The sequence below is a fragment of the Aptenodytes patagonicus genome, chromosome 1 (genome assembly GCF_965638725.1).
Source record: "Aptenodytes patagonicus chromosome 1, bAptPat1.pri.cur, whole genome shotgun sequence".
Lineage (NCBI taxonomy): Eukaryota > Metazoa > Chordata > Aves > Sphenisciformes > Spheniscidae > Aptenodytes > Aptenodytes patagonicus.
The window spans coordinates 127,030,772-127,047,656 of NC_134949.1; the positions used below are offsets into that span (position 1 = coordinate 127,030,772).

Here is a 16,885-nt window from a genome sequence, read left to right on the forward strand (position 1 = left end):
CTGGATTCAGCCCAAGGATTTCTTTAGACAGCACAGGGTCTTTTCAGGAGGTATTTCTTGCTGCAGAATAATATAATGGGCCCTTAATCAGTGCACATGACAAGGCCATTTATCATTTGTGAGCCAAATGTGAAAAGAATTGTGCTTTTGTTTTGCCGTTTCTCCTACCTCCCTCAGAGATCCCTTTTCCACCACTTTCACATGTGATCTCCAGGATTTCTTCCCCAGAGGGGATATGTGTGTGTGGGGATAAGTGCTCATGACAGCGCTACATCTGCACCTCACATAAAATGTTCTCAGTGTCCTTCCCATTGCTGTCTAGAGACCACATCACAGACATATGTTTTCAAGGAGCCAAATCTTCTAACTGATTTTTACATCCCATCTAAAGCTTGTGACTTCCCCTTGGAAAATGCATCCACGCAGAGCAAGCACTGGGAATGCTTTGTCCTGTGGCTTGACTTACTCTGCTCCAGTGTTCGCACAGCAGCCCACACATGAATAAGGAAGCTGGCAAAAACCCTTTACAATTTGTAAGCATCTCACATCTACCTTAAGAAAATAATTATGTAAATCCTCTGCTCCCTGGAGAGGTTTTGGAAGAAAAATAAAGAGATGCAATACGAAAAAATGCTCAGGGCTGCCATTTTGCACCATAACTCCTCTTCTCTCTGCAGTTGCCTGCCCCACTACCCTGTCAGTCCAATAACTCTGCTTTGTTCCTACTGCTTCAAATAGGCACTGGCCACCATTTAGACAGCTTGGCAAATGGGCTACCCACAAACTTCTCCTGGATGAATGCACCGAGGTGGCACATAGCAGCACAGGGCCTGCAGGTCAGCTGCAGCTGATCATCGGCAGCTGAACCAAGTACCGAAAAAAGTGCAGCCAGATATCCAGAATGAAGATATTGAATAAGCAGGACAGCATCTTGCCTCTATCATCACATTGTGATCACCCAAAGAAATTACTTGTAACAATGCTAGACAAAAAAAAATTAATCTGGAAATGGGATTTTTAAGTGGAGGGTGTCCCTGTAATCAAGCATAAATCAAAACCCTTTCCCTTTCCTCTCCTACTATGTGGCATTTTGGACTCGGTTCATACACCTCTCTGTTTTTCCCTTTTCCCAGTTCCAACAGCAATCTTTGTTGTTACTAGCATAAAGAAAACAAAACTGAGGTCTCTGCTTATCTACAGAGTTGTGCCCTTCCAAGGCAGTTTTTTATCACTTACATGCTACCCTCCAGATAAGTATGATTTTGACTATTATTTTCTAAGAAAGTGACTGAATACTGATTGTACGATTGCACATTCCCTTGAGTTCCCTGAACCACAGCTTGTCCATGCAAACAATGAGTTCAGTAAACAAATGAGCTGTGAAATGATTGCATATGAATGACATGTACTTAATAAATGGTGCTGCATTATGTCCTTGAGCACGCTGATAGTTCAACAAGAGGGAAAGAAAAGGGAGAATATTCTCATACTTGCGCTGCATTAGGTTCTCACAGCTACGTGGAATGAAGTGCATCGCTGCATAAACAGGCAATCAAACTTTTTGCCTTGTGGCTCTCATAATTACATACAGAAGGGGAATATAGGATTTTTTGTGCCACATACAGAAATAACTTTTGATCACAAAATTGATTGGCAAAAAGTGACAGATCTTCAATACCTAAAAAAAATGAAATCAATCATTAGAGCAAAACTTTTCAACATTTGTCTCTCTCTCCTGCAGTCTCACTTTGGTTTTTCTGTATCTAGCAATGCCTCTCAGAGCTCCTTAATGCTATGCGTGAACTTTCAAATTAAAACCTTTTATCCTAAAGGGAATTCTAATCCTACCGGGACGTGTTTGCCTAGCTGCGCTTATCATCCCATCACGGGAGGGTTTTTTTTGCTCAGGATTTCCTTTGATTCGTGTTCTATAGCAGAGAAGTGAAGGCACCAGAACAGCTGACTGCTGCTAACAATCGTGGAAAAGCTGAGACGTTACAGCCATTCTGTGAATTAAAATACTGTAGCTATTATCTAAAATTGGCAGCAGAGAATTCCTATGGGTTTTCAAGATATATCGCTTTGGCAGCACCTGCATATGTGAGAACCGGGGCAGACTGTAAGCGCTTGCTGGCTCACTGGATAACCCCACTGTTAAAGCCCTTTGAAATTTTGTACAATTGTGAAACGAGATCCTTCGACTTTCGCCATGGTAACACCCCTGTTGTTTTCCTTTGTTGACAGTGGAAGGCCTGAAAGTAGTGGAGATTGAGAAATGCAAGAGCGACATTAAAAAGATGAGGGAGGAAATGGCAGCAAGAAGCAGCAGGTAAGTTCTGCTTTGGACCTAACCAAAGAAATAAGCATCTGGTTTCAAACCCTAATGCGACGTTTCCGCAGAATTGAGTTACCTTCTGGGCTTAGAAGTAAAGGAGCAAGGAAACCAATAACCATTAAGGACAGTGGCTTTAATTTAACATTTGAAGATCTATAGCCATTCGACTGTTAAAATAGCTCAGGCCACGGGAATAGAGAAGAAGGTCTTGCCACAGAGAGTTATTTTTCACCATACAGACTGGGAATTCTTCAACCAGATTTACTAGGAGAGGGGGAAAGGGAAAAGAACTTCTGCAAAGTGCGGTGTTTGGTTGGGAACCAGCTAACGCTCGAATCAGCTCCAATATATTCTGGGAAAATATCAAATAAATATGTAGCAGCTCTTCTAATTATGATCTCATGCTATTATAAAACATCCATTTCAATTTCAACAAGAAATTGGGAATTTACTTTCTAATTCAAGGGCTCACTGTGATTGTGAAGCTTGGTTTCGCTGTAATTAAAACAACAGCAGAAAAAAATTGCATTTTGTACGGTATGCGGTCTCAGCTGGAAACCCTGCCCCCTGTGTCACTGAAATACCCCATTAGGACAAACAAATCATCACTGTGAGATTATGAATACTTCTGGGAAGGTTGCTCAAAGTGTGGGTGAAGGGGATTTTTCTCAGCAAATGTAACTATGCTATCTTGACAGCCTCTCTCTTTTTCTTCATTTGGGGTCAAATTCTCTGACCTTTAATCAAAGCTATTTCCTATTGAGGGCAATGGGAGATTTGCTAAAAGAATCAGGCTTTATAATCACTCGCTTTTATAAATTTTGCTTTCCAGATAGGTCGGGAGGCACAGCGTTAATACATTCCTTTTAAGTCTAAGGCCAAATTCAGCTGTCATACTAGCATAAATGCAGAGTAACATTATTAACCTCAGATCTGCTCCAGATTTATACCAGTAGGATGGATTGCAGTTTGCCCTGGGGCTTGCATCATTTCTTGTTCAGGTGTGTGAGGAATTCTCATTAGAAAAATCAGAGCTCAGATTGGCAGCAAACGCAAAAACACGTATGCTGATTTGTGCCGGGTGTGATGTGAATAACATGTGTGCCCGTGCATGTGTCTTTACTTTTCCTCGACTGTTATGGGGAGCTGGGAGAGCTGCGTTTATGAGCATAGTGACGCACAGGCAGGTATGGAATTAAAACCAAAAAAAGAAGTTGTGGCAACTTCACGTTCACCCAGTTGCCGCCACACACATCAGGAAGTACAAGACTGTCCCAGCAGCAGCCATGACTCATTCCTGTCCCAGACCTTATCACCTTACAATCTATATTTCGTAGTATAAACAGCAATCTGTTAACAAGAAAAACAATGGGGAGTGCTGCATCTGCCCAGTGCAGCTGGCTCCAGCTGAGGTGTAGTCTTTGCCGAGGGCTTCTAGTGGGATATGACAGCTGCCAAAAGTCAGAGACCAGCATGGAGTGTGATGCTGGAAAGCTGTGGTAAAAATGGGTGCGGTGCTCAGCAGCAGGTAGTGCTGGGCACAGACACCCAAGCTAGCTTGCGCTGAGCTTGCACTGCATAGCTGCTTTAGCTGAAGCAGGAGCCTATCTCACTCTGCTCAGCATCGCTTTGTGCTGTATCGATGTGGCAGCTACCTGTCACAGCTCTTCTTGGTTGCCTTGAGCTGGGTCTTCCTCCTCCCGGCTGCACAAAAGCTCCTCCTCCTTGCACAAAATCCTCCCCATGGTTAACTGTTCCCTGAGTGCTTGGGTCTCAAAGCAGCAGCTAGATGTGGCCAGGTTCAGCATATAACCAGGGGTGGCTACAAGTCACCTCTTTTTGCTATAAGAGTGAGGAGAGGATGCTCCTTGGTGGCTGGCCATTAAGAGGGACCCCATCGGGAGCTGCTGAGGAGTGAGCTGTGGTTCCCTATTCCTGAGCGACCACGGCTCCGCAGGGGCCATGCCACTAGCCCGCGGTGACCCCAGCCTAGGGGTGCTTCACCCCAGAGTGGCTGAGCAAGCTCTCTCCCATTCGCGTGAGATACGTGCATGCTGTGGGGGGGACAGAGGCATCCCAGGGCAAATGGAAATGGTTTTGCTCCTAGTTAGACTTGTCATCCCTTGCGCAACGTCATTTGCTAGATAATGCGTTACAGTTGCAATTAGAGATCACACCTAAATTTAATTAATATATAAGTATGTGTGAGTGCGTATATTCCTTCAATAATATCAGTGTACACAGCCGTATTCTTTTATGTTTACATATTCTTACATTTGCTGTTACATTAGCAAACAACAGAGTAAGGATGAACAGCTAAGTTTATAAAAGCAATCACGCACAGTGAATCGTGCATCCCTCCTTTTCAGAAGAGCAAAGCAGCCCCACTTGCATCCCCTCAAATTGCTTTTTTTGCTAGTCTGCTTTTTGCGCTCATGACTGGCAGATGCTAATAACATTATAGCGTCATTTAAAATCATGATCATTTGCAGATACAGTTTTACATTTGTAAAGGTCTGATGCATCCTGGCTCTGGTGTGTTCCCCAGTGCGGTAGGATGAAGGCTTCAATGTCTTAATACAGCTGAGGATTACAGATAGTTGGCTGACCCTCAGCTAACCCTGGCAGCCAGTTCCAATTAGGGCAAGGAATGCCCCAATCTCACTATTTTTATCCTACTAATACCCCTCACAGTGGTGTTTTGAGGAAACAGCTTTAGAAATTATTAAGACAGCTTTCCACCAACTGAGAATCTCCTTAAACAGGGCAGGAAAAGGCAGCTGGCTGAAGCCAGATGGCCACCATGAACTATAAGATGACATAACTTTCACAGGATTCAGACAACACCATCAGAAATGATAGCAGACAGCAATGTTAAGAGGAGAAAAGAAAAGAGACCCGGACCAATTCCCAACAGAGACGAGAAGCACTAAAAAGAGACACAATACAGAACACGTGAAATAATTTAAAAAGGGACAAATGAAGTTAATGGAATACTTTGGTTGGCTTCTTTGGAGGGTTTCTTTTAGCTTCATTTGGCAGGAGGCTTTAAAAATGGGAAAGGATAATCCAAACGTTAGGACTACAGGGATAAATGCAAAATGCAAGCAGATCAACATCACATGAGAGTTATTAAATTCCCTGTGACCAACTACCTGGGAAACACATGTTGAATTAAAGTATCACAATTGCCATGGGTGATACCACAGAGCTCTCAGTTTTGTTGTGCCCCCCGTGGCTGTAAGGCAAGAAATTGCTCTCGCACTGCAATGCAGCAACCTAGATGTTCTGCAAAGGCTGTAAGGCTGGTGTGCACCTCCTGCTGTCATGGTCCTCTGCTCAGATGGGATAGCGTCAGCTTGGCTCTTCCACATGCAGCGGAAGGAAGAGTAGATAACTGGCAGTGGGTGCTGGTGTTAATAACCAGACAAGTGTTAATTACCTGTAATTGCTGGCAGCGGCTCGCTTCCTCCAGGACTGGGGAGCCAAGCAGACTCTGTCTGCCGAGCCTGTGCCTCACTGCTGTTGTCCTGCCTGAAGGGCAGCAGGCAAGATGGTCATGCCAGCAAAATGGATGGTCTTACCCAAGCTTTTACCGAGGCCTGGAGCTGGGCTGCAATAAGCCATGGGCTCAGTAGGTGCCTACACTAGTAAATAAGCACAGGCATGCCAGTGTCCATACTCAACGTGGCCCCAGGCAGGGCTCTGCCATCCTCTGCCATAGGACGACTATGCCTGCCACAGACAGCAAGCTGCTCGCTGAAAGGAAAGTTACTTGGTTTAAATAGGAGTGATTGGGTATCCATGGATACTTGTCTGAAGAAGACAGACGCTCTTCGCTTGAATTCAAAGAGATGGAGAATGGGCGACAGGAGTGGTGCACAAGGAGAGAAAATCCTAAAGAGGATCACACTTTTAAAACATTTGAGCAACACCACATTAGAAAGGGAGAGACTGGGGAGTGGGGTAATTCTCCGAGTGATGCCTACCGAGAGAGCAGAGTACTTCTGGCATTTTTTGAGGCACTGTGTTTCTGTTCCCACAATGTTAAGAGCTGAATATTTCATTTCAGGACGAACTGTCCCTGCAAGTACAGCTTTTTGGATGAAAACAAGAGGCCGACTCCCCGGCGGGATGTACCATCCTACCCAAAGGTACCACGCAATGCTTGCTCTTCCCAGAATCCTACCACGTGCTTGCCATCCTGACAAGTGCTGGTTTACAATGCATGACTCCCTAGCCATCTACCTCCTAGTTATTCTAAACCCAGGGCCTGATCCAAAATCCCTGGAAGCTGATGGAAAAAGCTGTCATTGCCTGCGGTGACTTAAAGTTGGATCCTCAGTAGTCTTTAATACTTGAAAATTCATTAGTGTTTGAAATGTTAATGAACATTTTGCATTTGTCAACATTTAATGCTCTTTTGTCTAATTATATTTGTTTATTCTCCATGCTCGTAGCAAACAATCAAAAATAGCCTATAATGTTGTACTCTAATTGAAAATAGTGCTGCTGCCTGTTTTCTCCTAATGGATTATTTTTTAATTTAAAAAGTAATTTATGGAGATGCTTCACCTAGGGAAACAGAGAAAATGAGACATTGGATTCTCTCCAGAATGATTCATTGTCCCTGCGAAAATGAGTTAGTGTATTTGCTAGAGAAAACAGTAATGCTTGAAGAAAAATGTCTGCTGGGCAAGTACAAGTACAAATCCACAGTGATGAATGAGGCTGAAACCATGAAGCACATAGGATCTTTGGTCCTAGCACCGACAGTCTTTGCCCACAGGAATTACTCAAAGCTACCAGGTTATGTCTGCTCAGTGCCCGGCTCACACCTTGACAAAACACCAGCTCACACACGTGCAAATCATAGTTTAACAGTGGGCATTTGCCTGCACACATCACAGCTGGCTGAGCCGCTCTCAAGTTCACGCGGTCCGGTGTGATGCAGGTGTATGATATGGACATGCATCCTGGCATATTTGTCTTCAGGGCCTTACAGAGCAACAAATTGTAAGTTCTGCTGTTTATTCTGCTCTGCCTAGCAAAAGTGACCTCTAGGTCTCTGAAGCAGACATCATGAGATTTACATTTCTTTTAATTAACCTTTGCCCAAGAGGCTTGTGCTCCTGACACTAACACATTTTTGCAAAACGTATCAGTTCTAAAAATTATTTTTTCCCTTGATAAGTATATATGTCAGCTCAACCTTTGATCTACTGCTATGATATTAGGATCTTGAATTAACAACAAGTACAACAAAGAGTTGTACTGACTGACTGCAGAGTAAACTGGTAGTCTGTGTTGTCCCTAGACCAAAGCTCATCGGAGTTTTGGTTTCAGAAGTTTGGGTTCTGTTTGACAGATTTGCAAAATTTGTTATCAGTTGTCAAGTGCTGGATTTGTCCAATGTCAGTGAGGCTAGGAAGTGATGAGTACACTGAAAGAAGATGTCATTACAACACTGTTATCAAATAACAAATCTGTACTGCTAATTCACGGATTTCTTGCAGAACATCATATTAAATGTACATTATGTAGGCAAATGCAAAAATCATTGCCTTCTCAAGAAGGAAAATTAATCTTCAGTGTTATTCTTCTTTGGATTAAGTATCAATAATTTGATGGCTTGGAAAATTTCATTCACCTGCTCAGTACAGTAAGCCCAAACTAATTAGAGACAGCCATGGTAAATGGGCCAATTAAAGCTACAAGGGTTTTGTGTCCCAGAAAGACTCTGATCAATAGTCTCAAAAATAGGATTCGGTAGAGTCCAGATCTCCCCTGGTCTTTTAACCCTCCACATTCCTTTTTTTTTATTTTGTATACAAATCATAACTGGCCAATGAGCTTGATTTTGTTTTAAGCCTCTGAGCATAATGATAAAAAATCATTTGAATCTGGCAGGCTAACAACCAATTGGGAAATGTAGGCATTCTTGAAAAAATACTCAAAATGAGAGCATAAGTCGTCTGAAAGTAAATATATCATACCCACCAGCTAATTTAACACTATAAGCATAGACACTTCACACTACCCAGCCATGACTGGCTGCACTGAGTGTCGCTGATGCTCTGCAGGCAGCAGAACCAGTGCAGCCAGGGATGGATCTGTGCCCTGCGCCCCCTACATCCCCTTGCTGGATCTACCCACAACCCCATCCATAACACCTCCACTCTCCTCCCTTTTCTCCCAAACCCTCCACCTCCCTGCTCCATAAGGATCTCCACCGATCAGTGGACTGCTGGCTGGTGCCGTGGCAGGCAGTGAGCTGCCTGGGGGCTTGCTGCCTGCCAGGCGTGGGCATCCTGGCGTGACCATGAGCAGCCGGTGGGGAGGGAAGGAAGAGTTGGGCAGGCAGAGGGAGAGCTCTGTTGCTCTATCCTTGGGAAATACGGCTAAACTCCGCATGAATGGGACCCCAGGAGTCCCAGGGACATGCTGATGGCAGGTCCCACGCCAGGGCAGGGGACCCTCACTGACACCGACTGCCATTTTGTCTGCAGTACATGCTGTCCCAGGAGACCATAGAAGCGCTTCGGAAACCAACCTTTGACGTCTGGCTGTGGGAGCCCAATGAGGTAAGGATGCCATGTTAGCTGGGTTAGCACTCTTTCTGAGAGCCAACAAGGCCAGAAGAGCCCTTTGAGATGGTCTGCAGGGCTTTTCCCCTTTTCTGCCCCTTAATCTCTATATTTTTTTAATTTTCATATCACACCAGAATACGGTACTTTTTCCCTACAGATGCCAGATAGATTATGCTGATTGTCATAACCTGATCCCTTTTTATTTTTTCTTTAATCTCTTCCTAGAAATGTCCCACAACAACCAGAGCACTATCATTACTGCCACATGAGTTCTCTTGTGCCATTTTATCTGAACAAATCGATCCCTAGCAAAATGTATGCTTAAGCACATCATCAATAACCCTGCTCAAGTCAATGAAGCTGTGTGCTTCTGTGTGAAGCCAGGCAGAGGTGCATGCATTGATTCACAGCCTTTTAGGCAAGGGTTTTTCTGCTGTGTATTCTGAAGAGGTTGCAAAGCTGCGTGCATGGCCTATTAGTATTTTCTTATTGCTTCATTTTCTTATTTTTCTTATAGCTATTAGTATTATTCTTTGTTTGTCACTTGTATTGCAGAAGGTTCTGGAAAGCCCATATGTAAACCTCTGCAGAAACATGAAGGAGAAGGATGTTTCTGTAATGGCCAGCTTATAATATAATGTAAAACTAGATTAAGCAAATAGGAGCAAATCTCATCTAGGAAAAACGTAAGGGAGGGCAGGACTAAACTAGGGTTTTAGTGTTGGGTTTTTCCCAAGGGAAGGGTTGGGTGGTTCTAGCAGCACCCCCAGCAGCAATCACCTTAATTACCTTCTCAATCAGATGTTGTGCATACAAGAGTCATTCTGGCTCAGCACCTGCAGATCAACATGACAAGGAAAAATACCCCATACCGCACGCACGGGAACAGCATATTCCCTTCAGGAAATTTTATCTGGCTGGTAGAATAACAGAAGGACTTTCTGGTGGCTTTAGGTCCATCTCCTATTCACAGAGGCTGGCAGAGCTTCCCTTGTGCAGTCCATGCCAAGCTGAGGCTGGTGCTCTGCGGTTACTGTTCCCTCTTCAGCCCCTTTTCTCTGTACCACAGCCATACAACTGCTCAGGCAAAATGGCTCCCCCCCAACTTTTGAATGCCTGTCAGGTCTTTACAGCAAGAGAGAATTACGACCTGCCAGGTGGACCATAACACTGTTGGGTCATTGTTGTTCTGACTGTTAAGAAAGAATAGGGAGAGACAAAAACCATTATCCACGGATTCTTGTGTGCTGAGGCATAGTATTTTAGCACAGTAACTCATTCAGAGTCCTAGGAATCACTATACGGTGGCATGAAGGAGGCTAACAAGAGGGTGCGGAGATTAGACATGCCTTGCAAGGAGGAGTGCTGCTCAGACATAAGATACCACACAAGCTCTAGTGAGCCGAGCACCATATGGGTTTATCTCACCCTTTTAGCTCTGGTTTATGTTTACAGAGAATATTTCAATTCTGTCGATGCTTGTTTAGCAATAAGCATTTGCCCACATGCTCAATGTGGGGCAGGCAGGTTATAAACCGTAGACTTCTGCAAGCAAATTAATAATGTGCTCTGCAGCATCTCAGTAAACAGAGGTATGCAGCAAGCTTGCGTTCTCTTTCTCAAACGCCCACTCATTTTCAAGCCTTAGGAGAGTCCAATATTCAAGCTTTTGCTGTTGACCAAGAAAGCTAAAAAAGAAAACTGAGATTCTCATGTGTTCAGGGGCAGGAGCTTTGGGACTCAGAGTCACCCTGCCACTCACCCAAAACTCTCTTGGCAACAGCTGGAGGGAGATAGGCATTTCTGAGGGTAATACAGCCCTTCTGGATCGAGTTCATTGTCTCGGAAAGTCTTTTCTGAAACTATTGCAAAACACATATTCTACCTCAGGGACTAGGAACAAGACAAGGTGGTCTACAGCAAAATGCTCTCCATGTGATGTGGGCACAATTCAGCTCGTGACATTGTCCCTCAAGTCTTTCAGGAAAGTCTCTTTCTTCCTGTTCAGATGACTCAAGACCGGCCCCCTTGTTACTGCATGAACTATGTATATTCCCTGGGTAAATATAAAGTTTCATTAGATGAAATCATTCTTCTGGAGAGTTTTTAAGAGCCTAAATAACAGAAACCTAACTAAAAAGGTCTCCAAGGCTATATTTGTGACATTACACTCATCATGTTAAAATCCCTGGATCAGTCTACAGTCTAAAAACTGCATCTGCTAATATAATGGCTACATTTCATCCCCTGCAGATTTTGCCTTCAGAAGTGGGAATGCAGATATATAAACTCCTGAACTCCTGGAATGCTGTTCATTTCTGACTGGTGGCAGCTGTTAAGTGCCCAGACGCATCAGATTATCAATACCTTTCTTTTGCAATATTTTCAAACCCAGAAGATTAACTGGGAGTGGTAGTGCTAAACTGTCTGCATCCCCCTTCCTACCTCAGAGCAGATGTTGTCTCAAAAGAGCAGCCTGCCTTTGCATTTCAGCTATTAGGATTCATAGTTATAGTTTATGGGAGTGGATGGTCACAAACCTGCTGCAATTTTCTAGGGTTATAATGGGAGATCTTTTGTTAAACAAGAAATACGAGTTAAGACAGTGGAGTTAGGAACTCACGAGAAGTCATAAAGAAAGAAGATATTGACACATATCTAGAATAAATGTTTCTTTAAGGATCTCTTATTTTCTGCTGCCATTTTCTACACAGCTAGGACCTCATCCATTTCTGTACAGCTAGGGCCTTTGGAGTCAGTGGAAAAACTCCCACTGATTTCATTGAGCATTAGAACATATCCCAGCTGAATTAGAAAAATGGCAATACTTTTTTTGTGAGAAGGAATTGCTATGATACGCATGAATTACAATTACTAAAGAGAGCTGGTGTGATTCAAATCCCTGCACAAAACCTATGAAGTCAACAGCAATCTGTCTACTTCAAAAAGCTTTCAGAACCTCTCTGTCTCCCCTCTTGCACTGTCTTTAATCATGCAATCTTTGAACATCTTTCTTTCATCTTAACAAGAGGGCTCTGCAATTATTCGATGCTTGCAAGGAGGAAATTCATTCTGCAATGTATCATAAAGTGCTATTTACCAAGCCAATAACCTCTCTGTTCCTGGCTGCAGATGCTGAGTTGTTTGGAACACATGTACCATGATCTTGGGTTGGTAAAAGACTTCAACATCAATCCTATCACGTTAAAGAGGTGGTTGGTAAGTATTTGAAATTCCTGATATTTGCAATTTTTCAAATTCAAAAATCAATAAACAAAACATTTACTCATGGAATTGCCTTGACTCACATGAGTAATCCCACTGAAAATAGTCCATCTATACAAATTCTTAAAATTTAAGTACTTCAGCAAATGTTTGCATTCCTGTGGTAACAGATGACTTTTTTTTAACTGTTTCACATTTGTTTGCTGAGCTTTCTATTACTAAAAGCAGTTCATTTCTGGTGAATTCTCTTGGTACCTACTGTAAATAGGGACAACGCAAGTGTCTTCAGATATGGCCAAAAAAAGCCAGTATGTGCAATAATCATTAGATGTTCTAAATCACAGGGAGTAAAAGAGCAAGGCAGGAAGGAAAAGGAATTGCTGAGAAGATAAGTAACTTTCTTTGCCTTGGTCTTTAATGTTGAGAACGTTGCAGAGATGCAAGAAATGATAAAGATGAGATCATACCAAAACTAAGATGTCTAAAGAAGAAACACTGGAGTATTTAAAAATCAGTAAGTTATCAGGTCCAAGGGAGAGCATAAGAAAGAATTTGCTAAAAAGCTGAAGAATATATTGGCTTTCTCAGAAAAACCCATTGTGTTCCCAGAGGACCATAGAACAGTAAATATTTTACCCATTGTTTAAAAAGGATCTAGGGATACCCTGAAGAATTATGGTTAGTAAAACTTACATCTCACCTGACAAATTGATTGAAACTAATTAAAAACACCATGATGTGAAATCCATTATACAGATGTTTCATGTGATTCCTGTAGCGAAGAATTATATCTCACTAATCTCTTCTAATTACCTGAAGAGTATGGACAGAATAGAAGGAACTGTTTTACATGACTGATGTAGACTCCCAGAAAGGCCTGAACAAATTCCACAAATTCAGAAGGTGGATGGAAAACACAAATCAAAACACTGGATTCATCATATCACGAAGTAAAGCAAGAGCAAAAAGCACCTGGGCACCAGCGTACACAGGGCAGTGACTGTCACTGCTTGGTGTGCTGCTGCCGGCTGAAGCTAACAAGGCATTAGGCTGATCAGAGACTGGAATAAGGGACAAAATGAACCAATGTTAACATGTGTCCATAGAAGGCATAAGGCTTACCTGGAATTTATGCCTAGGACTGGTTAAGTCTTTTTAGAAAAATGGTATGACTACATTAAAGGAGATACAAAAAATGATCGAGACCTAGGAAATCTCTCCCCAAAGAAGGCAAATGAAAAGCTCAGTATTGTTGACCTTAGAAAGCAGCTGAACAGAAGGGGTGGGGTGAAACCAAATACAATCAAGGCTAGCACAGAGTAGATAAAACAGAAAATTTCCTCCTCCTGTCTCACAGCCTGAAAACATGGGAAACAAGGTGATATGTCAACACACATCAACATGCCACCCACACGCATTACTGCAGGCAGCTTCCTGTTAGCTTGCATCTCCAAGTAATTTGTTACCACTAGCATTTAAGACAGCCTCGTTCTGGACAACGAGGGGAGTTTATTATGTATTTTCTACAAAGGTAAGACAGCGTGAGATTTCCTTCCTTAAACACTAGCTTCACAGAAAGAAAGATGATTAAAAAAAGCCCCGAGGACTCTGCTTCAAACTGTGATACTTCCCCAGGCACAGTATGGGCACCAGTTTGAACTTAAGTGGGTGAGAAAAAGCCACCTCATGCATATGCTTGCTTTCTTGCTCCCGCATCCACTGGCTACAGAAATGTTCCAGAAAGGGGAGGAAAGGATGACTAATACAACCCAGCCACTCCAGCCCTTCAGTGCTCTGAGTCAGGAGTCCCCTGGGATGCTCTGGGCTCCACTGCTGGATGTATACATTAAATCCGTGCAGAGGTGTACGGTGCCTGGACGTGACCGCGGTGTCCCTGTGGAGGCTGTGAGATACTGCCCACCACCTGTGAGCCTGGCTGTCAACCATATTGTGCCATTAGTTATTCATTTTAAAATCATGTAATATATTTCTAAAGTCCTTGCTGCAGAATAATCTGAACAACTTTTGCAATGAAGCCCCCAAATACTGACTAAGCATTGAAAACCCACAGTTCTCTTGACCTCATCCAGGGCTTTGAGGCTTCCTAGAAGTCAGGTCCCAGGTTGAAGGGTTTGATCCTGATGGGGCTTGAGGACTCTTTAAGTAAATTCACTATTTAGCTGGAGAAGGGGACACGAATTCTATCCATGTCATTAACTGAAGCATGTGCATAAGGGCTCTCTAGAATCCAGGCTGCAGAGGGTTCAGGAGAAGGGGTCCAGCAGTGCTGCTGATTCTTGGCTGTTTTGTGCAGGACAGGATACCAAAGGCTACCCAGTGCATTGGAAGAATGACTGGCATGTGTTAACCCAGCTGTGCCAGCTTCACTCAGCTAGCCCGGCTGACAGTAGCGGGGACACATGGAAAGACAAGCTTTAGCTTGCATTTGTAATGAGGGCACATAGCCAGGATCTGTAGAAAGTTAAAACACACAGAAATCAGTCCCATGTGCCTGTATGGCTAAATCTCTCCCATACTGCCTAGCGCAGGAAATCCACACAGGTATGCTAGTGCATGTGCATTCACATCTTCACTTTGCCAAGCAACACATCCCAAAGTGCCACCTCTGAGCATTTGCAAATGAAATAACAACTACATTTCAGCCTTGAAGATTTCAAAGCTGCAATTTGCATTCAGCGAGAGAGGGGAACAGGGATGTACTTTGAGTTCTTTACACACCCCAAAGTCACCGTTTAACCACCGCATGGTTTGAAATACAAATTCAGGATGGGAGCACAGAGTCCTATCTCAAGACTGAGATGCACTTGCAGCTGTGCTGGGATGTTTACCCATTGCTAGCTGGTATGAGAGAGAAGTTGCTATGAGCTTTACCTGCTGACAAATTCTTGAAAGGCAGTAATCTCTCACCCTCCCCCAGGAAGGCAGAGAGTGTCAGAGGGCCTTGAGCTGTCACTCTGTCCTAGCAGAAAATAATACTGGGCTCCATAGAACTCCTGTAGGGATGTACAGTGCTTCCAGGGAGGCTGGGAAGCGTATGGAATCATGTTTTTATAAAGAAAGAGCTCTCCTGTCTCTGACTGCTTCATTCCCTCCCTGCAGCTGTGTATTCATGACAATTACAGAAACAACCCCTTTCATAATTTCCGGCACTGCTTCTGTGTGACCCAGATGATGTACAGCATGATCTCGCTCTGCAGCCTCCAGGTATGCCCCCCACCTCCATAGTATCACTCCATTTCCATCATGGGGCACACTGAGCACCACGACACCTGTGCCACTTTTCTTGCAAAACAGGCCACCAGCTTGCTAGCAAGTGATGAGCTTTGCAGTAGCTGCACTTGTTCAGTCCCTGGGGAGAGGAGGAGAGGTGTTGCATTTCCACCTCTGGCTGCCCGCTCAGCCATCCCATCCCAGACCCCAAGCACCTACACAGCTTTCTGAGGCTGCTGGGAAGCTACCTTCACCTCCTAGATATCCCCAATTTGTACACTGAAGATCTTTTGACACTTTGATAGCATGAAACATCTATGAATCAGATCCCAAAGCCTACTGAATTATGGTCTGTGGATATGGTCTTCATCTGTGACACAAAATGTTCCCACAAGAGGTTTTCTCCAAACGTGTGCTTGCGCCTGGGTGAGCTACTGCAAATAATGCCTTGCATGTACTGTATGCAAGATTCACATTCGACCTGTACTTTGTCCAAAACTATAGGCATCATTTATTTTCATTGACTGGATAATCTGTGTTTATATATTAATTTCATTTCTGTACAAACCAGATTTTATTCTGTTAAAAAAACCCTTTCTTCTCCATAGTTAAACATCTCAGTTACTGGCCTAAGTCTATTTCCTTGTCAATAAGAATATGAAGAAAAAGTTGCTTTAATGGAAGTTCATCCTATTCAGAAGCTGTGGGAATGCAACACTTAATTTTTCTCACTCTTTTCATAACTTTAGTTAATGCAGAATGCAATGGCAACTAAGCTATCTTCCAGCCCTCCCTGAACTAATCAGGATGCTCAAATGACTTGTAAGAGGCTGTACTAATATCTCAGTGCTTTTATATGATCTCTGCAGTAATAGCAAGTTTCAAGCAAATTGCTTCCTCTGAGCTGCTGTTATTTAATGCAACAAAGGCAAGTCTGGGCCATTTTTACTGGAAGGGAAGGCAGAATTCTCTTTCTTGACTGAAGTAAATTGATCTATGGAAAAATACTTCGTTTTGCTCAGATTTGCATTTCTCTAAGAAGTAAATGTGGGTGATTTTTTCACTTAGTTTCATTTATGGGGATAGGGGAAGTAGAAAACGTAATACTACCTTAATGTTTTGTATTTTACAGGAGAAATTTTCCCAAATTGACATCTTGATTCTCATGACTGCAGCAGTATGCCATGACTTGGACCATCCAGGCTATAACAATACGTGAGTCTGTCTCTTGCTTTCTCTTCCCTTAAAATTTATTGGGAAGGTATACCAGCTGGCATTTTTGGTAGATCAGGTTTTCCTTCTCACAGCTTGAGCTGGCCACAACCTTCCCCCAAGGCCCCGCTGTTCACTCACACGTGGGCCAAGGCAGAGCTTCATGCAGAAAACTCGGGTCTGGGTTGGGGTTGCCAGCTGTCCTTGGCTCTGTAAGGAAAATGCTTTTTCAGATTTCTATTCCAACGCTTTCCCCCACTCCTGAGAAAACAAGGTAAAATGTTTTACAGCT

The 16,885-nt window shown here is 43.3% G+C and overlaps 1 protein-coding gene across 5 annotated transcripts in view; it reads left to right on the plus strand.

Moving 5' to 3' along the window:
* Positions 1-16,885, plus strand: part of PDE9A (phosphodiesterase 9A) — a 70,541-nt gene that overhangs the window by 47,019 nt on the left and 6,637 nt on the right. For all 5 annotated transcript variants that reach the window (XM_076354554.1, XM_076354562.1, XM_076354545.1 and 2 more), the window contains 6 exons: positions 2,245-2,329; positions 6,408-6,489; positions 8,845-8,919; positions 12,058-12,144; positions 15,271-15,375; positions 16,514-16,596. In XM_076354554.1, the coding sequence (XP_076210669.1) occupies positions 2,245-2,329; positions 6,408-6,489; positions 8,845-8,919; positions 12,058-12,144; positions 15,271-15,375; positions 16,514-16,596 (517 nt within the window). The remainder of the gene's footprint in view (positions 1-2,244; positions 2,330-6,407; positions 6,490-8,844; positions 8,920-12,057; positions 12,145-15,270; positions 15,376-16,513; positions 16,597-16,885) is intronic.